Source organism: Nipponia nippon, unplaced genomic scaffold (genome assembly GCF_047370975.1).
Source record: "Nipponia nippon isolate SJK-2023a ecotype South Korea unplaced genomic scaffold, ASM4737097v1 scaffold_5, whole genome shotgun sequence".
Lineage (NCBI taxonomy): Eukaryota > Metazoa > Chordata > Aves > Pelecaniformes > Threskiornithidae > Nipponia > Nipponia nippon.
This window is the reverse complement of record NW_028262369.1, coordinates 32,188,732-32,212,529: the sequence shown is the minus strand read 5'-3', so window position 1 is coordinate 32,212,529 and position 23,798 is coordinate 32,188,732. Positions and strand designations below refer to the sequence as shown.

Below are 23,798 nucleotides of genomic sequence, written 5' to 3'. Positions count from 1 at the left end.
ACACTGAAGCAGGGCCAGGACCCTTGGCATTTTATTTTCATCTGCATTTTAACTGATAAAAAATGCAGGCATCTTTTAAAAAAGCTATTTTTATATGGTTTTGGTCAAAATTCTGATTTAGAGATAAACTCAGTGCCTCTGATCTGCTAAAAACCATCAAACGATGTTTGCAGAATAATTTTGAAGCAGCTTGAACACAATTATTTCCATTCATACCGGCTCCTAGAAAGGTCTCCCTTTTCTCCTGATTTTGTTTTTCATTCTGTGAAGGCAACGTTTACCTCTCTGCCAATGCTGCTCTGAAGTCAGATGATTATTAATTATGTTTATTTACTTATACAATCCCATAGGCATACGCAGCAGTTCACAGACAAATACCACCCTGGGTCCCTTATGTAGGGATCTCAAATCAAAGGTAAGCAGATACTCCTGTGATAAATGTGAGCTAACAGCAGCAGGAGATTGGGAACATACTGTGTTTCCATGCATAGAGCCAGCACCACGGATAATCCACGGATCCACACCCTGTTAAAAGTGTCAGCATGGGGAGGTAAGTCCTAAGGTAATCCGTACCTCACATAACCTGCAGAAAATCAAAAAAACAAAGGTGGGGAGCTATTAGGGGATAAGACATGGGGGTACAGCAGCCTGGGGCAGGGAGATGCTGCGTGCACAGAATCACAGCATCTGGGGCTGCCTTTGTAATAAAGCAAAGAAAGTCTGGGATCATTCTCGTGTTGCACCAGGTCACAAAACTTCCCAGTGGCCATGCTGCATCTGCCTCAATTTGCAAAGTGCCTGAAACAAGAGCTCCATGGACCACTTCTAGTAGCGCTGGGAGTAAAGATGGTCCTCTCAGCTGAGACAGGAGCGCACAGAGGGCACACCAGCGATGCTGGGCAGTGCCACGGCGCTGCTTGCAGGGGGAAGAACACAAGACTTGTCTAGTTCTTGTGAAAATGGTGCCCACTTTGGCACTGAGTCCACCCTGCCTGCCCTTGCTGCAATCCCAGTGCAAACCAGCCCCAGTCCCCAGCAACACGGGGACCAGCAAGGTGGCAGCGCCAACACAGCCAGATCCTGATGCCCTGCTCCCTGGAGCTTGTTTGAGCTACACACCGTGGTTTATGAGCAGCACAGCTGCAGAGAAGATGTTCCAGGGGGACAGAAAATTCCCAGAACTGGAACTTGTCAAGCTGATGTATTGATCTAAGTGGACTGAATAATGCTCCATCATTTATTTATGGGGAAGTGCCCGGCACACTTCACAAAAACCGGTGTTCGGCAGTCACATTAAGGCAAGATTTAACGTCCTGCATCATGCAAACAGGGCACCTGCGCAGAGGTCAGGATGCTCACTTCCACGGGGAGCTCCACAAATCCTTCCCGCATTTGCAGGGAGGGACTGGGCCGGTCCTCATGGAGCTGCCGGAGCTCTGCTAGGGCAACGTGTCGACGCCAACAGAGCCAGCCCCGTCCCTTCCGCACGTGGTGATGCCGTGACCTGCACGGCCAGCTCCCAGCCCCTCTGCCCTCCACTAAAGCTGCCAGCATTGCACCACCTTGGGTGCTTTAGCTGAAGGGCAGGAGGGGAGCTCTGCAATGGCACAAGCATGTTCACAAACCACGGCAGCAAGAACTGCCAGGACCAGCACAGAGCCCCCATCCTGCCCTCCCCAGCCCGGCAACCCTGTCGTTTTTCATGTCCCATCAAGAGGTTTTAAATGTTTCACCCGCTAATTGTAATTTTAATATTAATATGGACACTTTCAGGCAGGGAGAAAATATTTCCTTTTGGAAAAAAATCCTCCCAGGAGCAAAGGGGCTCAGCGGTTTGAGAAGATGCTGACATGTCGGTATTAAGGAATAAAAAAAAGTGGTGTTTTTTGCTGAAAGTTTCTGTTAAGAATTTCAAAAATACTCCTGAGAAAAACATGTTTTTAAACAGATAGAAAGCGGCCGTGAGACCTCCCCAGCTGCCCTCGGCTTGGGCGAGCAGCGGGCGCCAGCTGTGCTCCCCCAGGATCAGGCCGGGCACAGCAGCCAGCTGATCAGAGCTGACCCCCCTGACACTTTCGCAATGGAGAAAATGGCTTCGCGACAGCAAAAGCATCTTCCTCCTCTTGTCATGTCAGCTGTGTGCCGTGTCCGCCCAAAATAAGCATTTCCCTCTAACACCCCTCATTCCGCTGCTGCCATGATGAGATGTCAAGGTTTTATATTACTTTGTATGGTGGGAAGAAAAAAACAGGTCATGTCTGCAACTAAGTAGGCTTTTAAACGCAGCTTAAAATGTTTTCAGTGCCACCGAGTAACCGCAAGGTTTTGGGGCTGGGGGCGTCTTTGAGGCCAACACCACACGGCACCCAGGACACCGGAGACTCCAGGGTGGTCCCTCGACATCCCATTTTAATTGCGTGCCACCTGAAGCCCACTTCAAGGATGGGATGTGGACATTTCTTGCTGGGATTTCTTGCCATGCAGACTTTCTGGCGCGACACAAGGCAAATCTAATGACAATTAGGGCCTGACCCCAACGCCAAATCATTTAGTAGCAAAGCTGCTGGATCGGGGCTGAATGCAATTAAAGAATAGGCAGGTAATGAATAAGCAGCTTGCCAAGCACCGGCTGACAACGGCAGAGCTCCTCTGCTGCAGGGAAGGGATGGAGGAAAGCTTGTCCAGCAGGACAGAGGCACGGAGCCTGGGATGGCTCAGCCCCGGCAGCGCTGGAGCCCACTGCCCTCGCTGGCTGTCGGGAGGCAGGAGCTAAACCCGGGTGGAACATGTCCCTTTTAAGCAGTTTAGTCAGAAGTGCTGCCGCATTCACAGCTTTTCAAGTATTTTTAAATCACTTACAAAAGCAGGATTAAACGATCAGGAATTCCATTTAATAGGACAAATAAAGAAATAACAATCTACTCCATCAGCCTTGTGAAAGGCAGGTTTGATTTAAGAAAAAAAAATAAAAAAATAAGTATAAAAGAGGGAGAGAAAAAAGGAAAGGGGGGTGGGAAAAAAAAAGATAATGTGTGTTTACTCAAGCAAAGAAAAAAATATTTAAGTGATGTAGGGGAGAAGATTGCGGTAACTAGTGAAGAATAACATCGTCTGCTTTGCTGTCAAATCACACAAGAATTTCAGTAATAGATTCTCATTCTGACACTCAATTCAATTCGAAGGTGATCCTGCTTTATCCCAACACATCAAATATTAAACACTCGTATTAGCCAGGGTGCCGTCGCCTTTCCCGGCTTAGACGCGGCAGGAAGCTTTTCCCCCTACTTTCTCTCACCCGCTATAATATTCTCAATGTTATCTAAACATGCCTTCATACACTGGGGTTCCTTATCAATCCCATTTGGGGAGGGAGGGGAGTGTACTTAAAACGGTATTAGTTTGGGGGGCTTTTATTATTATTATTTCCAAAGCTTTTCAATTTTGTGTGGAAAAAGCTTAGAAAAAAAAAGGCAGAGGGAGGGGAGAGGGCGAGAGAGGGAGAGGGAGCGCGGGAGCGAGAGAAAGTATAAGAAAGGGAAAAGCAGCCAGCAGCTCTTGTTTGACTGATGCCTTTCAACAAGGGCAGTCTAGCTTGTCAAAGCCCGGGCTCGAGATGAATTGGCATATCTATTCAGCCTGCCTCTGGATGTCATGCAATACAGTTTCATATTCCCAGATAAGGCATGATAAGCAATTGCTGCCCTGACACCAACTCCATCCATCCCTGCCTTTCTGTCCACGCGTATTACAGATCTCTGCTGCGCCACTAATAAGAGGCATTTAATTTTTACAAGCGCAGAGGCAAGAGGGGCCTCCAGACTGACCAGGTACAGCATTAACACTGTTCACGTTTAATTACTTTTTCTCGGTGCACTGAGCTCCCCAAACACTCGTGAGTGGCACCAGGTGCATGAAAACAACTTCTGCCCAACGTGGCACCCACCAAAGCCTTGGATTAAACATCTGTGCTAATAATTAAGGGGTGGGGGTGACGAGAGTAGAGGGCGTTTGTCCTCTGCCAAATAAATCGGCAGTGCCACCAAGCAGGAGGTGGTTCAGCTGGGGTTTGGACATGGGAGGACACAGGAGAAGATGCGAGCGGTGCTCTTTCCCAGGAAACATCCCTCTCTGGAGCACAAACCCCACAAGAGCTGCAGGGAGAAGGAGAGGGGCTGACAAACCAAACATTGGAACACCACGAGTGGGTCTGGCCCCACTTAGGTGGAAGCAAGTGCTGCCCTTGGAAATTCCTGCCATTGCCAACACCCTGCAGTGCGAGGATGGGATCTGGACACAAACCTCCCACGTTGCTGAAAAGGTGCTGGGACCCTGCCTGGTGCTCTGCCCTCTTCAGGCGATGGCATGTGAAGGTTTTTTGGAGAACAGTGCCACAGAGCCACTCTCTTACATGTCCTGGATGAGCAGGTAGCCTTCAGCATACAAGTCACCTTCCCAGCCCTACCTGGCCTTGCCGAGCAACCTTTGGCAAGCCCAGCTGGTGTCCACCTCCATCCATTTGCAAAGATGGTTGTTAAAACAACCACATCTTTATGCCTCACGTCAGGCAGTAAATTAAACAAATAAAAATATGAACAGTCTATTTTTGGAAAGGTTAGCACTGGGCACACAGGAGCTGCCTGGCTCTGCCCACCTTTGGGAAGTGCTTCAGAGAGGCGAGGTGCCCCCCGTCCATGGGAGGAGGACAGGTCAAGCTTAAGGGAAGGCAGCAAGGTGTCAGATAAGATGCAGAGGATGCGGCGTAACTATACGTGCTTTCTCCTTATTAAAAGAAGCAGCCCGTGCTATCGGATCTCTGTCCATAGGAGCACTGCAAAAAGGACACTGAGGCACGCAATGATCTCATGCCTGCCCTTCTTCCCACCCAGACACACACTTGAGCGGCCTCAGCCTGCCTATGTCCCGGCAATACCCCTACTCAGTCACAGCTGTGCAAATTCACTGTCAAAACCCCTCTTAACTTCAGGAGAGGCAGGATGGACCCTGCAGCCACCAACAGCCCTTCTCCGGGGTGCATTTGGACGCCGTGACCCTGCCGGGCAGCGGGGAGGTGGCCCTGCTGCTGTGCAGGATTAGCATGTGCCCTGGCTTAGGCTGCAATAGAAACGTGCCGGTGTGCCTGACTCCAGAGTGTCAAAGTGCCAAGCGGTTTAGGCTTCACATTTCCCTGTGTTTGAACAAGAACAGTCTCTGCCTTGCTCCCAGGCTAGGGATTATCCTGGATATAATGTTCTCGACTGCTGTGTGCTCTGTGGCTGGCGACACACTAGGTTAATGCCGTGGAGACCTGGGTCCAAGCCCTGGGTTTGGTCACAAGCAAAACAACGCTACAGGTCTGGGTCCCTGGAGGGCTAGGAAATACAACTGGGGCGTGCACAAGCCAGCACTGGCCCAGGAGAGGGGACAAGCAGAGCCACAAACCGCCAAGAAAGCAGGTCAAGGATGGGGGCTGCTGGCAGGACTAGGGGGTCTGGGCTTGGGATCAGGCGGCTGAGCAGAGCATCACAGCAGGAACCCAGGGGCTGATGCGGAGACAAGGGGCTGGAGGATGCATGTCCAGTGCCTTTCCTGGTCCGGGACAAGTGGCCCTGCCCTTGAGCCGCAGGTCAGGTCTGTTTGAACAGAGCTGCCTTCTCGTGGTGTCCCGGTGTTTCTGACTGCACCGCAGGGCAACCAAGACCCAAGCTGGGTTATGCTGATGTATGCAATCAGCTCCCAATGCTGAGGTACACAAGCAGCTCCTGATTAGCACCTGAAAGGCAGAGACACACAGCAACATGGCAAACAGCTACCAGGGAGTACTCACATGCGGCTGATTTACGCCTCCGGCCCTGGGAAGGACGGGCTCATGTCCTGTGGTGCCATCCCCCAGGGACTCTTCCAGCGCCTGAGGGGCCAATTCAAGCAGGAAAGCAGTGCTAAGCCTTTCCCCACCACAGCACGGTGGCAGGCAGAGCAGGGAAGCCGGGTATGACACCAAGGAAAACCCACAAACACACTTCATGGATGATTCACTGCAGCCACCGTTGCCTCTCCACACAGACAAGAACAGACCAGTCTGATTCTGGCTGCTCCTGGGGAAACTGGGCGTTCAGGGGGAAGATGCCTCCAATGGCACTGGAAAACAGGCAAATGTTGGCACTGCCCCGAAATCAGACCCACCATCAGCCCCTGGATACATGAGGACAGAAAACAGCATGACGGGGCCCCAGCGATGCACCATGCTGCAGAACTGAGCTGCTGGGGCATCAGTGAGGTGGACACACCTCGCCCTCCTTGGATTTAGATGGAGATTAACAACCACCAAAGAGAGCTGTGGTTTGGCCATATTACACGAGGATGGGTAACAGTACCCAGCAATCACACCCTTCTTCTCTTTCCGGGGCCACGAATGACAGCTGTGATGCTCAGACGTGCCCCACAGTCCCCCAAACACGCACCTCTTTAATCTAACTCAATGCCTTTCCCAAGCAAAGCCAGCGCCAGGCTCGCTGTCAAAACCTTCAAGCCCTTCCAAAAGGGTATTTTCCCCCCTCGATTTCTATTTTTACACACACACGCACACACACTCGCCTCCCGCTAGCTCGCTGTTTAATTTCCGTGTGAGAGGGAAGCAGGTGCCCGTGCTCCCGTGAGCTCTCCCTTCTCTAGGTTTTTTTTCCCTTCTTGGATCCTGCCCCATTAGTTTAGTGCCCAGCCATCTGCGACGTCTCCTGTAATGCTGTCCCCCTTGTGTACCAGGGAGCTTTTCCATTAGCGCCTTTAATATTCTGACACCTTAGCACAGGCTGCTATTACATTCAAACACTGATCGCCCTGTGAAATTACATCGCAGGGCTTGCTAAAATGGAATTGTGTATAATCAGGCTCCTCCATGCACTGTCAGTCCCATCACAAATACAACGTAAAGCAGGCTTATGGATGGGCTTAGCAGCTGCTACAAGTGTATTTTTTTTTAATAGATGAAGTATCCCTTATTTAAAGCATTTCCTTAAGAAAAAAAAAAACAACAGTGAAAGACAAATCAACAGCTGCTGCACTATGTTAACCATACCACTGGTCTCTTAAAAACATGTTATTTACTAAGGTAGCTATCTGTTTATCTATAACTATATCAAAGAGAGAAGGAGGGTGAGATAAAGATAGTTAAACAGACAGCCGAGGAGATATCTGCCACTGGGAAATAATAGCTAAATAAAAAGTACCATTATTTACTCCGGAGAGGGGAGGAGGGAGAGCCGGCGCTTTCCTCTCAGTGCTGCACAGCCGGTAACACACAGCGCAGAGCTGCCGTGGGAGCCTCCGATTTATAAGGGCAGCCCGTGCCAGCCTGCACGAGCCCCAGCTCGCCCGGCTCCAGCCTGCACATCTCCCCACGACCGCATCAGATAAATCTGGGGGAAAAAAAACCAGCTCAGGACCCAAGTACGGCACCTCTCCAGGGAGGCTGAGATGCGGGGAAGGCGAGAGAGGGCAGGGGAGCCATGCTGCTGCCGGGGGCTGGCTTGGCAGGGCAGCCCCCCACCTCCATGCAGGCTGAGAATGGCTCAAATTAAGGCAAAATTGGCCATGGCAGAGGGTCTGCGTGTGTTCCCGCAGGGGAGGCTGGTTTCTGCGCGGCCAGCACGCAAGGGACCAAGTCCCCAGCTTTTTTTTTTTTAATTCCAGCTAAGGAAGTGATGGATTAGGACAAAGGTATTTCAGGGGGATGCAGGAAGCGGCAGGGACACAGATGATGTGTCAGAGAAATGAGCTCCCGAGCTCCCCGGCTCAGAGTTCAAAACGCTGCCTCTTACCATGCCCTAAAGGTTATTCTGTCTGTCTGCCGTGAAATGCGACGGCACATCACCTGAAGGGAGATTTCCAGAGGCACTGTGACCCTTCCGCTATCTCCTCCGAGAAGCCTCTGCAGGAATGATGAGATTGTAGCTCATTTCCACACACCTTGAAAGAGCCGGGCTGGATCAAACGTGCTGGAAGCAGAAGCAGCACATCCCCGGGACTCATCCTCACCTCCTGGCAAGGAGCGTGCTCTTACTCTAATAGGCTGGGAAACCACGTCCACCCTGCTGAAACACCGATGCTCTGACATTGTCTTTCATCCTAAACCAGGATGGAAAAGCCAAAATATTGTCTCGTTTGTGGGAACAGTTCTGCTTGGGAACCACGAAGTAAAACCCAGTGACACAAATGCCGCTCTCTGGAAAGGAGCAATCTATTCCTGTGCGAAACACTGACGTGACATTTTGACTCCAGTTTTTCCAGTGCAAGACAAAGCCATTTGTCCAGAGCAGGCACACCGCTCCTTTGCACCACGCACGGCATGTCTCAGCACACGGTGCTCTGGGACATTTTTGGAAGGGACACATCTGGTGACGGTTTGTCTGCTGTGCCCAAACACGCCGGGCAAGGGGAGGATGGGACTGCCAAGGGCAGAAACCCACAGACAGGTTACCAAGAGAAAAGCGTAGGGGAGGTGCTGTACGACTGCACGTCTGCATGTCTGTTTACATTGCAGGTGTGAGACAAGGGAATTCAGCCCTCTGGTTTTTGCTATCTGGCGTGTTCAAGGTTAGGTGCTTGCAGGCTGGCAGTGAGGGAAGGATGCTGGGCGACCAGCAGGTTCACATCTCAGTTTCATAATCTGTTCTTGAAACCCAGGCCCTGAGGGATGGGAAAGAAATCAGAGACTGATCCTGTAGGACCTTCTTACCACTTCTATTCACTTGCCTGCACATCCTACCACATACACCTCTCCCTCTGTTCACATCCTACAACTCCTTCCACACTCTCATGTCCACCATGCCTTCCTGGGACAGATCCAAGACCTTCTCCAAAACTCACCTCTGGCATGATGCAGAGTAACTGGCCCATATAGGACAGACCAGAGGGGCACGGAAACATGTGCCCTGCTCCCTCGTACCTCCTCCTCCCAGACAGCAGACTCTCAGGAGCAAAACCCAATCTTTTGTAGTTGGCACAGCACCCACCCAACAGAGTTGTCAGGGCCTCTGAGTGTTACTGCTCTGCAAGAATCGAATGAAATAGAGTTTCTCAGCACTCCCACAAGATGCAAAGCTGCTCAGAGAAGAGGCAGCTGGAAGAGCAAGAGAAAGGCAAGAGAATACAATGCACAAGGCATCAGAAAAAAGATCAATAAAGATTACGAGGGTAGCAGCCATGTCCCTTGCCCGCGTCGGAGGCTCTCATGGCTGCAGTGAGGGAACACCGAGGAAAGTTAACAAGGTGCTGCCGCGCCGGTGCCTGGGGATGATAACCTGTCTAATCAAAGGTACAGTTTACACTGGATATCTAAGCAGCAGCTCTTCCTCATGATTGTTGACTCAGGTCAGGGTTAAGACTGAGGAGGTTAAAGCAGAGGCACCTCTAAGACCTATGATGGATACAAACACCAGGCAAGCAGGCAACGCAGGCAGGCCCAGCCAGCACAACCTACCGGGGCAGCAGGTGGCAAAATTGAGGGTCCCCAGTTTCGATGGAAGAGCAAACAGAAGGAGACGGTCCGAGGGACCAGGTAGCATGCTGCAAAAGAATCGATTTGGAGACAGGTCAGGAAAGCAGAGAATAAAGGGACTGGAGAGGAGGACGTGGCAAGGTCCTGAGAAGAGGTTATTAAAGGAGGCATGGGGGGATGAACTGCAGCAGCTACGGCCAGGCAGGAGTGGGGGGCAGGACTGGCTACCTGGACTGGGAAGAGGGGACCGCCACTGTGTCATGGTGCTGAGAAGGTCACAGGGGAGATCATGACATGGATGATAGAAAATTAAGGGCTTCGGGTGCCCATGGCCTCAACTCATGTCTCCCAGGGGAGCGAAAGCACATCCACAGCTCTGTGGTGCCACCAGGCTGGGCTCCTGCAAGGACACAGGCAGCGACCACCCTCTCTTGCAGCCAGCCATCCAAGGTCTCCTTACTGGGCAAGATGTGACACTCTCTGGTTATGGCTTTTAGCTGTGCCTGCAGTTCTGCCTGTAGTCAGGCGCTGGGGAGGGCTGTGACAGCCAGCCACATGGATGCCCTTGGGCCCTACTCCCTGTAGAAGGAGGCATCATTGCCTTGCCGCTGCCGAGGGCTGGATTCAGCATCTCGGCTGACCCTTCCCTGCCAGTGTACCTGGGAAACGCTATTAGGATTTGCCTAGTTGCTGCCTGCTGATGATCTGAGACCTGAGGAGCAGGTCCCAGAAGCACACGCCCAACAGAGTTATTATGGAGCGTGAGTAGCAGAGGGATAGCCCCCATGCAGTCACAGCACAAGGACAGAGCTGTGGGGTCATGTAACGCTCACCCCACTCCTCTCAGCATCCTTCAGCTGCTCCATGAACCTGTCCCTAACTACACGTGCTGTCTCAGCTCTGGCTACAGCTGATGGAAACAAGAAGAGCAAGTGAGAAGAAAAGTCCCCCCCAGGGGGGAGCTGGTCTGCAGCAGAGGGCTGGAGGGCTGAGATGTGACGAGGAGGTTCAAGGGCTGTCTAGAAAGTGCTTGGCTGTGGATCACCTGGCTTTCCCAGCCACAGAGCCATGCCAGGCAGCCCACCCGCCGCCTCCTGCCAACGTGCCAGCAAAGAGCAAGTGGCTGGTATGGAACAAGATGTCCCAATTAGCTCTCCACTGATCTAATTAGATCTCCACGGGGAGGACTGGAGCTGGAGAAATGACACGGCTGCCTCCTTGACCAGACACTCAACCTTTCCCGCCTGCAGCATTTTATTTTTCAGATTTTTAACTTGCAGTACCTTTTTTGTCCGGCTCAGCAGAACCTGCCCAGCCTCAAGTCCTGCCACAGCTCCTCACCAGCAAAGAGCAATTATGTGTGTACACAAACAGGCGTTCAGCGACTGCGCACAGCATCCAAGCTCCCCTGCTCCTGTGTCGGGGAACAGCTGCCGGGGTTGCAAATCAGAGGCGTAAGGAGAGAGACAAGGGGCACCAGGAGGCAGAGCCGATCGGGAGGACATGGCAGAGTGCGCCAGGTCCCTCTCACTCCCCCCCCAAGTAACAGCAAGCCGTGCGAGCGTGCCTGCCCTCCCCGCTGCCGCCCCGCACCACCCCAGAGAGCTGGCAAACGAGCTTCAAACCAGCCCGCTCCTTGTAATCGGAGTCAGTCAGTGTGTGTGTTACGCTTGAGTTGATGGCTGGTGTTAAATTCAATGCCTTGAGTATTGATTTCCTCGCACATCCCGGACTTTGTTAAAGGGTTAGCCGTGAACTGAGATCAAAGGGAGGTTAACTCGTTTCTCATAAGTGGTAAACCAGACCTCTAGCAAAACCGGGCGCCAGGCCTCCTCTGCAGAGGATGCTCTGTGCATGTTGTTAGCTACCCCAGTCACCTCGAAAGCCAGATAAAGCCACAAAGCTGTCTCAAAGCAGGGAGATAAAACGATTCCGACAACTTCCCACAGACCCCCAAGCTATTATGAGCGCACACCGGGGACAGGCAGCGTGGGCCGGCGTGCTTCTCCTCCCCGACCCGTCCCCGCACCACAGGGAGCTGCTCCTCTCGCTCGGCCACGGGAAAAGGGGGGAAAGCAAGTCTTTTCCAGCTGCACCCCAAAGAGGCTGCCCCTGAAGGGTTCGAGAGAGGGGGAGTCCTCCCCAGGAAGAGTAGGGTGTCCTAGAGCTGCGGGTGGGAGAGGGGGAAGGCACAGGGCTGCTCCTTGAAAGACTGTCCGGCAGGGACATGGCTCCCTCCTCACCATGGCCAGGTGGAGAGGACACCTTCACTTGAGCTGACACTGCCATCAGCACCATCTCAACCTGCACAGCACCTCCTTGCTCCATTTTACTTTACTCCCTTTTTGGCTTTCCTTGCCCCACATGAAGTAATTTTGGCACTGATAGCACCCAGACCAGCAGGTTTTGCCAAGCCAGTAAGAGTTAAGTGCACAAATAATGTGGCACTAACAGGGTTTTGCTTTACCTTTGTAATTTTTAAGGGATGGAGGCAGGGAAAGAGGTGTAGGAGACAATCTGGAATTGTTATCGCTGGTGTTAATGAATGCCCAGGGGCACCAAGCAAGAAGCATCCATTTCAGATGAACATCTGTCAACAATAAGAGGTAAAATTTCAAAAGTAGCTAAGGTACTTTGGAGCCTCGATTGCACCAACTTCCCGGGAGGCTTAAGCACCCAAGCCATTTCTAACAACAGGACCCTTGGCCCCTAAGTCATCTTGTCACCAACGTTATTTCTCAACCCCTCTCCTCTACTCCAAGAACTACTTACAGCACAGTCCAACTTTCCAGCAGACATGTTGTTCTTCAACCAGATTAATTTGGTTTCAATGGCACTGTATCTGCTCTGGGGTGACACCATGACCAGTCCCCACCTCCCCAGGAGCCATGCAGCTTCAGCTGCAGAAAATGCAGCACACTCTGCCCTCCTACCCCTAAAAAAACCCAACCCAAAGCAACCCAGCAATGCTGGTGGTGTAATTCCCCCTGTCCCTCAGCATCTGTAGGGAAGAAGGCCCCATCACAGCCCATCTTGGGGTGAAACCCTCAGTGGGAGCTTTATTCCTGAGCACCTATAGTCACGTTTGACTATGCGGTCCTCCCTGGGGTGCTAAACAGGTACTCCCCCACCCCTTCTCCCCTCTCCCAAACTCCTGCCACCCAGCACTCCCCCAGCAGCCGATTTGTTTCTAAGTGAAAGGTTTATACCAAAGTGCTTAGGGAATATCTGCTCAGTGCCCAGCATACCAAGTGCTGAAGATTTCACTTAAACTCTCAGCATCTGTGTATCTCAACTAAATTAAGCTATTTGCTATAAAAGAGCACAATGACAGTAATGGAATAATAACAGCATTAATAAAACACAACAATCCTCGAATGAGAAGCGGACGCATCAGCTAGCTTCAACCAAGAGAAGAAGGCTATTTTAAAATCACACACAAAAAGCATCTGGGGGTGGAGAAAACCAACAAAAGCTCTGAAACTCAGAGGTCAGACTGAAATTATGTTTTTAACCTCGAAAGAAAGATGCTTGCCAGAGCCTTCCCAGCCAGAGCACTCCCACACCAGCTGGAAATGAATTTCCACAGCTCCCAGCAAAACAAGGGCTTATAATGGGAATGCTGAAAATTTCCAGGGGGGCATGCTGGCTCCACAAACAGGGGGTGGGAGCACTCTTAGGAGGGAGGACACAATCGAAAGCCTGAAACAGAAATGACCCCTCAAGCATCAGCAAGGTTTGTAACCCAGCTCCTGGGACAGATGCCCTGGAGCAGGGGGTGATGCTGCTCCGAGTGTGTGAATGCCGAGCTATCAACGCAGGGCCAGATGCTGGTGCATCATTATGCAAACATCCAGATGTCTCAAGCTCACCACACTGCCATTCCCCTCTTGGTTGGAAAAGTTGCCTTCACTCCATCCACAAATTCGTCCTCCTTCCTTTGTTTTGGATGAGGTTGAGACTAAGCACAGCACCTTCAGTTTCAAAGTCACCTACACGCCATCTCACAGGGATAAAATAACCCTGGGGACCTGCAGTAGGGCTGGGGACAGGCGTACTCTAGTCCTAATCACAGCTCTGGGAGGCCACATCCCCTCACTGGCTCCCTTTACAGGAGAAGGAGACTTAGCACTTGGTGACGATCAGAGCAATTAATGCACATTAGGCATGTGATGCTGTATCTCTGAGATTTTGCCACAGCTCCATCCTGCCCAGGGCAACACCCCAAACTATCACTTGCCTTGGGGGAGACTGGGAGGATGGGTGAGAGTTGTTTCCCTGGAAGCTGGTAGTCCCCTGGAGTAGATGGAGGAAAAGGAGACCTCCATGTTCACCACAACCTTCTTGTTCACCACCATGTTGAGAAGGACGAGTAGCAGGTTTGTGCCAGCAGCAGGTAGGGTCTTCGTGCTTCTCCTGCAGGCACATTTCTCTAGCCCAAGCCTTGCTCCAGTCCCACACACAGAGAGAGCAGAGTCCCTTCCCTGCCCAGGCTCCAGTTCAGCTGGCTGCCTCTGCAGAGGGTACATGATAGCTGCTCCTCTCCTCGCCCCAGCTGCCCAGAGCCCATGTGCAGATCCTCCTGAGGATAACGCAGCAGAGACAGATGTCACCTCTTCTCACTGACATGGAAAGAAACACGACTGAGGTTGCAGTCCTGCAGGCAAGCTCACTGCTGCCTCCCTGCCCTGTGCAGCACGGCCGGAGCCAAACACAGGCAGCTGAGCAATCCCTGACTCCAAAAATGGCATAATTAGGCAGAAGGTGGGGAGCTGCTGGCTGGCTTTCTTACAGCACAATGGGTACCATGTTCGGGTCCACCTGCCTTTTAAAAAGGAGCCAAGAGGGGCTGGAAGGTCAGTGGTATAGTGTCCACAGTGCCCAGGTTCAGGTGATGCAAGATGGCTGGAAGCCTTCTGGGTACAGGTCCATACCACAAGTCCTCCTGCTCATCCCCTGAGCAGACAATTTCAACTTGGCTGACCTATCTCCTCCAGCTGATCCACAAGACAGTGCTCCTGACTTATACCTTTCTAAATTCCTATGGAGAAAAAGCCAAAGCAGCTTTCCCAGACTTGAACAGGCTGCAAGTTTCTTTGTTTTCATTACAATTTCCAATCCTGATGCCTTTTTTTTTTTTTTTTTTTAGCCATTTCTGTTCTGCCCCCCGGAGGTGCTGCTGTGATTGAATGAAACATGACCCCAGGCTCCAATAAGTGTATTTCAATTACATCTGTCACCATGTAACAATGTAATGATATATCATGTGATATTAAATCCATGGTAATCATATCAGCGATTTTTTTAATAGTGCACTAATCACATTATTACATCTCAATAATTAACAACAGAAGGCCTAAAAAACCTGGATATAAAGCAGAAAGCTCAGAGGGTCCCCAGCTCCTGCCTGGGAGAGGCCCAGAGCAGAGCAGGATGGTGAGGCCCAGGTGGGCATGCAATGACAAGTAGCAAGGGCACAGAAGCTTTGCACGAGCAGCACTGTGCAGAACAGCCAGGTAAGACCAGATTCTTCCCCCATCCCGGATTAAAGGAGAAGTGAGTATTTTGGAGCTGGGAGGAGACACTTGACACGTCCCACCTTGCCCAGCATTGCTCCCTTCTCCTCTGCTGCTCCTGCACTGCCACTTTTCCAGCAAACCAACCCCCCTGCTCCAGAAAGTGCCTTGCAAAGGTGCCGCCCTGCTGCAGACAAGCACTGCTGGTGCCCCACTGCAGAGGGAGGGATGGTGTCTTGAAAAGGAAGGACCAATCCTACCAACACGTCCTTACCAGGCTGCTGGAAGAATGTCATTATTTTCTTTCTCCCATTGCACCAGCTAGAGACAAAGCTCAGAGAGCACTCCACCTCACGGAGCCACTGCAAGGCTTGAAGTCACTCTGATTTTTGCAGCAAAACAAATCTGTCAGCTTAAAACTGAAAACCGTTGAGAATCCTTTGGAAGGACAGGGGTCCCCTGGGTCGCCACCTCCACCCCAAGCTCTCACCCGCATGCCTGGAGCAAACTGGGGCTGGACTCCAAAGCACTGACTGACATACACATTCCCCTATGCAGACGGCAGCCACCCAGTTTTGTGCAAGCAGGCTGCTCCCCCCAGCTCCCAGCTGTATTTTACTCCTTGCAGGACGAGGGGGAAGACGGGCACAGGCAGCAGGGAGCCGTGGGCGGCAGCAGGCTGGTGCAGAGTGCTGGGGCATGGGGAGTCCTGTGCCGCACCGTCCCTGGCTGTGACAGAGCTTTCTTCCAGTTCCAGCCTGGTCAATCTCGCAGTTTCCACATCACAAGCTGATCTGAAGAGAGCCTCATTACCTGCCTTAAAGTTCCAGCCAAGCACTTAGCTCTTAAAGACAGGATTTAAGAAATATTTGACTGATCATTTCTCTCCTCATTTAGTTTGGCTGCTCTGAACCAATTCAACCTGTGAAGTTGAAATAGTGAGAACGGGAGGAAACGTGTATGCAGGCAGTCACGCCATGCACTGCACACAATGTCCCAGCTCCCCCACCAGCTCTTCCCAAAGGGCCAGATCCTGGCTCAGCCTGATCCACACAGCCTCTCCTGCACCAGGAGTGCCCATGGAGCATTTCCCAACACCAAAGGGGAGCCAGCTCTTCCTTCCCGCTGTGTGACAGGCATTTGGGGGGATCATTAACTCCCTGGCATCCAGACAATACCTTTATGTATGCTTGGAAGTGCCAAGTGCAGCATCCCAGACCTGGGAGTAAGGGATGGAGAGAGGGATGAGCCAGCCAGGATTGACAGCACCACCATCCCCACATCTCCAGCCGATCCAGGACAGGACATTCCTGTGTCCTTCATCTCCTTGCACGCCTTCCTCCTATTCCACTTTCTGGGTCCACCGTCCCCACAGCCATGCCATACAGCGGCTGGGCTGCCTGCCCTCCTGCTGCCTGCCCAGCAAAGGTGCTGCCCGCCACGCTCTTGCATGGCCAGCGGTGCCCTGCTCCCTTGCCCTGGGGACCAGAGCCTGCGGAGGTGCTGTGGGGGGGCCTCAGGGAGACAAGAGGCTCCCAGAGCGAAACGGGAGTTGCAGCAGCAAGCAAAGAGACCCTGCTAGTCATTTAGGGGTGATCCTGCCGAGGGACAGGCAGGATGGATAGACGGATGCCTCACTGGCCAAGGCAGTGCAGTTGGACTTTCTCTCCTTCCCCCATCCCTTCCTTTTTTTTTTTTTTCTTTTAATTTTGTCTCAGAAGCCACGATCCTTTAAAGATGTGCACGTCTCATTAGCTCTACCTTGACAATCATTACCGTTCCTGCAAAGGCAGGAGGAGAGCTCAGCCCGAGCGTGGGGGCGTCCATTATCTTGTAGTTAAAGGGACATTGACAACTCTGGGCTGCCCGTGGTCTGACTCTCTCTTCGAAGCAGGGTCCCTCCCGCACACCGCTGTTCCCCCTCCTGTACTGAGCAATAATCTGCTGCTCAACACAGGCAAGATGCAAACCTTGCTCTAGCGGGTGGTCCTGCACCCACCACCAGACACTCGGTGCTCCCCTGGATGGGCTATAGGGTCAAGTCCATGCCCACAGCCCCTGGAGCGAGGGGCACTGAAGCCCCAAACCCTCCCAACACATTGCACATGGCCTTCATGCAACCACATCTCACCTCAGCAAATGCACACTCCCAGGCTGGACCACAAGACCCAAACCTAGCCATGACAGCAAGCAGCGAGCCCAAAATGTCCACAGCAGACGCCATAGCACAGGCTGGGGTAAGGACCACCATGAGCGCCCCAGGACAAGGGCACAGTCCCCATGTATGAATGCCTGGTGGCACAACCGCAACAGGGCAGTGAGCTCTGTGCTTATGAACCAGCTTCAAAGTGCAACATACCCTACACCTACGAGTCTGCCCCTGGCTTTTCTGGCTCTGTAGGGTGCAACATGGACCACCACACAGCCAAGGGTGGGGATGAGGAAGGGTTCAAGTGGGTGAGCGTGCAGTGGTGTGATCCCAGGAAAGGACCCTACTCACTAAAGATGCTGGTCCAGACAGTCCTCCTTTGCCCCATAGCTGGGGGCTGTTGCTCTGCCTGGCTGTCCCCAGAGCCCGCTTTGCCCCCCCCCCCAGCTTGATAACAGGGGATGTGACTCATGTTATGCAAGGGCAGGACCGCCTCATTCAGGAGATTTCAGGGCAAAGACCCCAGAGTGACTTTTGATGAAACACCCCCTGCCTTCTCCCAGCCCCACAGGGCTTTGAAGCCCGGTGCAATCCTCAGGAGGCAAACGCAGCAGGGTGCAGCCCTACAGAGATGATCCTGCCTCTTTGTGCCTTGCAGGAGGGGAGCTCTGCTGCAGCCACGCTAACTCCCCGCTGCTCTCTGCAAAGCCACGGCAGGAGACAATAATGCATGGCCGTGGCTCCGAGCCATACTCCAAGGAAGGATCCCACCTCCACACAAGGCTGTCCAAGAACTTGACAGGACTCTGTTTGAAAAAGATGTTGAAAGAAATGATCTCTTTAAGTGCAATGGGAGATATTTGTCTCTGATTTACCCTTGGCTTTTTGCTCTGGTTCAGGTAGGAGCGGTGTGGGATGGCTGGCAGATCTGAGAGCATGGCACGCCCCAGCGGGCAAAGCGAGCAGTGCGGAGGAAGGCGCGAGTCAGTTTGGAGTGCTCCCCATTTATCAAACTCACGCAGCCCGCCAGCAGAGCGAGTCTTTCTATCATTACAGCTCTCAAAATCCGATTCATACCACTAATCCTGCCTTCATTCTCCCAGATTAATAACATCTCTTTCAACCTTCACAGTGTGATAAATAGACAAAGAGAGAACAAAAGGAGAAACAGAAGTGAGAGAAAGAGCCAGAGCAACTCCACATAATAAAGAGAACCAAGAAAGGGGAAAGGAAAAAAAAAGGGAAAAGAAAAGGGAAAGAAAGGAGCCGGCACACTTGACTCTGCCATTTACTTTAGCAGATTCTCCCCAAGAGCTCCCTGCGATCTTTAAAGAATGTAAAACGTTGCTCAAAGGAAAGGCTCGTTAGCAACCCTGACCAGCCCAGGTTTGCTGGAAATCTTTTCACTTCCAGCCTCCGCTCAGGTCAGCGTTGAAAATGAGTTTGTTGGTTTCTCGTCCTGCTCCTCCCCAGACTGCTGCAGAGGCAAAGCCTCCAGCACACACTTGCTCTCTCCTCTACTTGCACCAGCTGCTCGGAGGGGAACAGGGGGTCTCGGCCGGTGTCTACTCCAGGGGTGTCCCAGCAGCTCAGCGAGCCCAAGACACGCTGCCAGAGCAGCAGCACCCTCAGGCTGGCACAGCAAGGGGTGTCCCAGAAGCCAGGACCACGCATCAAGCTTGGGATGGGGATGAAGATCAAAACCATGACAGCAGCATAGCAGATGTGGGGCCCCACACCATCAGTCTGGCTGGTGGGCACCCACGGGGCAAGAGGAAAGGGGAAGCCTGCATGGGGAAGCCTGCATGGACACAGCTGTACTGCAACAGGGGTGTCACAAGCCCCGGCTCCCCAGGCTGCACCTCTCTGCCCCCTGCCTCGTCCCCTGGCAGGGACCTCCCATCCCTGCCCATGCTGCAGAGCCTGGACCCACATTTGGGACACCCAAGTCCCGCTGGTGATCATTGAGGCTGGAGCCCCCCTTGTATGCTCATGGAGCTCAGCCGTGCCTGCTCCAAGCAAGGGGGTGGCAGCCACAGGCACCCCCTCCCCAGCACTCCTGTGTTCTGGTTTGTTCAGAAACAACGGAGCCCCAGGGAAAGCTGATCCTACAGCCCAGGACCCCAGAAAGACAACCCCACTGGCTCTGGGGCACATGGATGGAGACGTTTAGCCATTTCCCACCCACAGTCTTCACTGGAGCTCCGCTGTTCAGCTGTTTCACTCTGCCACGCCGTATTGAACACTCCATGCAATCTCCGAGTTATTTTAATAATTAAATGTTTATTGGCACATTTTTCCCATACTGCTTCCAGACTTGCCTGGTTTTTTTTCCAGTGAGTGAATTCCCTTGGTTCACTCCTTCCATAGGATGCACACCTGCAAAACATTTCCTCTGCTCCCCCCACAATGAGCATCCCCCTTTGAGCCCATCCCCGTGGACTCCTGGCAGGTGCTGTGCACACCGAATAACACTATGCCAAGCCCAGACGAATGGCTGGGGCAGAGCGCTGGATTTCTGGCCAGGATGGTGCTCTATTATGGCTCTGCATTCACAGCCCCCGTGCAGAGGCTGGGCTAGGTTGGTTTTTTTTCCTCTCTTCTTTTACACTATTCCATATTACTCCAGGCTTTGAAGTACAGAGAAAAGCAACACTCAATGTGCCTTTTTTTTTTTTTTTAAAGCTACCTTTATCATAGCAAATCTTTTCCTTCTCTGCTGTGTCGCTAGAGATAGATATCAAGCAAAAAGAAAGTCTCCTCTTCTAACAATGGATTTCCCTTCCCTTCTGAACTTCAAATAGAAAACTCTTATCTACAGCCACAGTTGACCAGAAGAAGAAAAGAAAAGAAAACAGACATATGAACTGAACCCGGGCTCTCTTTCTATTTACTCAAAAAGGCTGTGCTGGGTTCTTCACGCAGAGATCCTCTGAACATGTTTATAGCACGTACTTATTCCCTTCACTAGCTATCCCCCCACCATGGAAACTCATCTCCAGAATGACTCTCCTCTGCTCCATGTACCCTCTGAAATCTTTTCTTTGCTGAGCAAGCTCCAGGCACCTGGGCCATCCAGCACAACAAAGCCTACCCCTAAAGCTGGGGACAGCAAGAGCTCTTCAAACTCAGCTAAGAGGAACAGCAGCGATGCCCCTGGCTCACATAAAGCATCACTTCTGTGTAGTGCAAGTTCTTTAAGTGACAGGATGGATTACAGGTCAGACCTTGCTGGCTGTACTTGCACAAGATGCCTTGAACAGCTCTTGCTGAGACCAGGCTGCTTCAGCCGCCCATGACCTACCCATACATAAACCCTACGCAGCACCCGTGTGCCACTGCTGGCACCAGCCAGCTCCTCTGTGTGTTTTAAGATCTCCCGTTGAACCATCTTCTTGCCTTTCATGGAGCTGCTCCAAGGAGAAACATACAGAACCATGAAACTTCTCTTCCCCACTGCTCCCTGGATGCAGCACTCTCCTGCCCTGGCTTTCCTTCCCTCCAGCTGCCTGATCTCCGGAGAGGCACCATCAGGTCCCAGCTGGGTTGAATGCCCACCTCTCTGGGACTCACTGAGGTCCAGCTGCTGCCAGACCACCCTCGCTCCCTGCCCAGCTAACAGAAATTAAAATGTGAGCACTGTGCTTAACAGATAATGTTCCTGCCAAAGTCACAGTGCCTGGACCAACATGCACATAGCAAGAAAGCTAGGGAGGCAGGTACTACTGCCTTCCCTGCTTCTTAGCGTGTCCTTCTGGGTGATGTGTGCTTCTTGCTCACTTTCAGCCATGACAGACATGGTCACACAAGCCTTGGGGAACCTGGACTCAGGGCCATGGAGCACCTCCCAGCCAGAGCCGCGGAGCTCCCATTCCTGCCTACCCTCTCAAACCCACCTTGAGTTCAGACACAAATTTATTCACACGAGGAAGCTAGACAGACAAACCGTCCTCCCCACCGCTTGTGGCACCATGGGCTCTGCCACCAGAGATGGACATGGCTACTGCGATGTGTTGTCCCCCAGCCTGCGAGGGGGACCCCAGCCGAGGAGACTTGCTGCTGGAACTGGAGCCAGAGCCCCAAATCAATTGGGGCAGAGAGGACTGGAAACTTTCCAGATCATTTTCCATTAGAAATAAGAAGATTCCTTCATCAAAAGCCAAATAGCATTCTCATTAGGAGAATCTGGAGCTCCCAGCCAAAGGGAAGATGAACTCCCACCCGAGACATGGCCAGGAATCCTCCGCAGTCACGTGTGGGGACAACGTGCAAGTCTGAGCTCTGCCTCATTTGGACTGGAGACAGTTTTGGTAACTCTACCTGTCTCCAAAGCAGCCCCCAGCCAGGATAGCCCAGCCTGCAGCCCCAGCTGTCCAGCAGGCTCTCCCGCGGTCCCCCACCGAACTTTCCAGGCAGCAGCATCATTCCCTTCACGTTAAACTGCGCAAAAGCCCCCAGTGCTCTTCCCTTGGGGCACTCCTGGTGTTGCAGGAGGCTCCTCCCTGTGGAGCTACAATGGGAAGATCCATCAGACAAAGCACCTTCTCTTCAAGCTGTCTGATGACAGATGTTCAGCCAACAGAGCGGTGGGATTGGCAGAGCACCGCAGAAGTGCTTTGTAATTCCTGCTCCTCTCCTCCTTCCTCAGCGTCTCCCGGGAGAGACGCGATGATGGACGGTGACATAACTGACTGTTCCCAATCAAGGTAATGTAAGTAATGACAGCTGACGTGATTCCTGGAACGTGCAGGCGCTGCTGGCCCGCGTGCCTTGCCTATCACCGCCAGAGTTTGTGGAAGAGGAGGAGACCAGAGCATGGAGGCCTGGCTGGGGGACAGGGGAGGAAGAGCCCCAAGAGGCAGAGGCTGTCTCCAAACCAGATGCAAATAACTCATTACATCAGCCTGCAAACCAAGCAGGAGCCAAGGGGAGGTGGGTAGCATGTATTTCACAGAGCAAACACCTCCTGGGCTATGCACGTCTGCCCCAGACCTGCGTGCCACTGTTTCTCTCTCTAGGGTGACAACCTGGAACTGCATTGCCCCCATTCCTTGGGAAGTGGCTTGTTGGGGCCTTACCTGGCCCCTCAAGGTTTGGGAAGGCTTTTACTGCTCTGGCCCTGCCCCTGCTCCCCCCCACCATCGGTGACCATCTGGAAATGGGAGCATTAAGTCAAGAACATGGAGCTCACCTCCCCGTGCGGCTGGCGCGCAGGCAGCACCACGTCATCTGAACTCAAGGCAAGGGGCTGCAGCAGCCCCAGAACACACACACGGGTGTACGGAAACTCACAGAGGGAAAATACTATGCAAGCTCATAGCTGCAGTCCTCTTCCAGAGCCTTGAAATTAGTAGGCAAATTTAACATGCAGAGAAGCGACCGATTAATAACCCAGCATTGACTTAAGAAGACCTTGAATAATACATAGTGCTTGTACATGGAAGGGGAAAAAGTCAAGTCCTTCTGCTTGTCAAGTGTACCCGCCTCCCAAGCACTGACACTCAACAAGAAACCTCCCTGCCAGCCAGCCACAGCTTTAAGCATCTCTTCAGAAATGCCTTTTGCTAAGATGAATGGCAAAACTTTGCGCCAAGTTAGACAGGCATTTGGACAGGTTCAAGTATGGTGGTGTTTTAAATGTAATCAGCACTGCCTGGTAATAAAGTCCCTTTAAAGCTGCCAAGTAAAAGAGGCAGCTGAACCCTTGCAACCCACAATGATGTGCCATGAAGAAGCCCCGTGTTGGCCATGCCGATGGGTTGCCCCAACCTCTCCTCCATGCTGTCTGCACTGCATTCCTCCCAGCAGCTCGGCCACGTCAAGGAAAAGTCAGACCCAAATAGACAAAAGCTTGGCAAAAGCTCAGCTGCAGGCACTGGGCTCCACTGCACAAGGATGACAGCAGATGAAGCTATGAACAGACTATTCCCTTCCACAGCTTGATTCTGGCTTCTGTTGTTTAATGCTGGTTTTGGTGTGAGACACTGAGCAGTGGTAGCAGCATCCCTGTGTGGTGCTGTCTGCTTTCCTAAATAATGATGGCTGCAGAAAAATTTACTCCCTTTTGGGAATATTCCAAACCAGAACTAGCAGAAAAATGATGTTTACCTTGACAACAGCCACTATTTTTGTATAGGGGCTACATACACAATGCCCATTGTGAGAGGAACGGAGTGCTGCAGAGCACCAGGGATTTGTATATCATCAGTGAAATACGTGAATCTCAAACGTCTTAATTTTTGAGAGGGGGAGAAAGACTCTGAACAGCACCTCAGGCAGGGGCTCCCAACAGCCACTTGTTCTGACTCTCGCGGCTGAGTGACCCTCCTGCGCCGCCAGCCCACAAGGATGCCGCGTGGATTTAATGCCTGCAAAGCAATTTGAAAGTGAGAAGCCTCACAAACAAGCCTTGTGGCTGAAGCCCAGGAGCAGGAGAGATGAGACCTAATTTCTATTCCAATCTCTGACACAGACTCACAGGAAAATTTTTCCAACTCACCCGTGCCTCAGTATCCCCAGAATAATATCCATTGAGTGTTATGAGCGGAAATTCATTCACGCCTTTAAGGAGCTTTAGCATCTAGTGTCTGAAGACCAAAGGACCGTCACTACGTAAAACATGAGCCGTGTATGACACAAG

The 23,798-nt window shown here is 52.2% G+C and overlaps 1 protein-coding gene across 3 annotated transcripts in view; it reads right to left on the bottom strand.

Moving 5' to 3' along the window:
- Positions 1–23,798, bottom strand: part of ERI3 (ERI1 exoribonuclease family member 3) — a 135,934-nt gene that overhangs the window by 42,146 nt on the left and 69,990 nt on the right. The window contains exon 7 of one of the 3 annotated variants that reach the window (XM_087730321.1): positions 2,530–2,574. The exons of the other annotated variants lie outside the window; for them this stretch is intronic. Coding sequence (XP_087586447.1) covers positions 2,545–2,574 — 30 coding nt within the window. The 3' untranslated portion in view covers positions 2,530–2,544. Of the gene's footprint in view, positions 1–2,529; positions 2,575–23,798 lie in introns of those variants that run through there. 3 annotated transcript variants of the gene reach the window in all.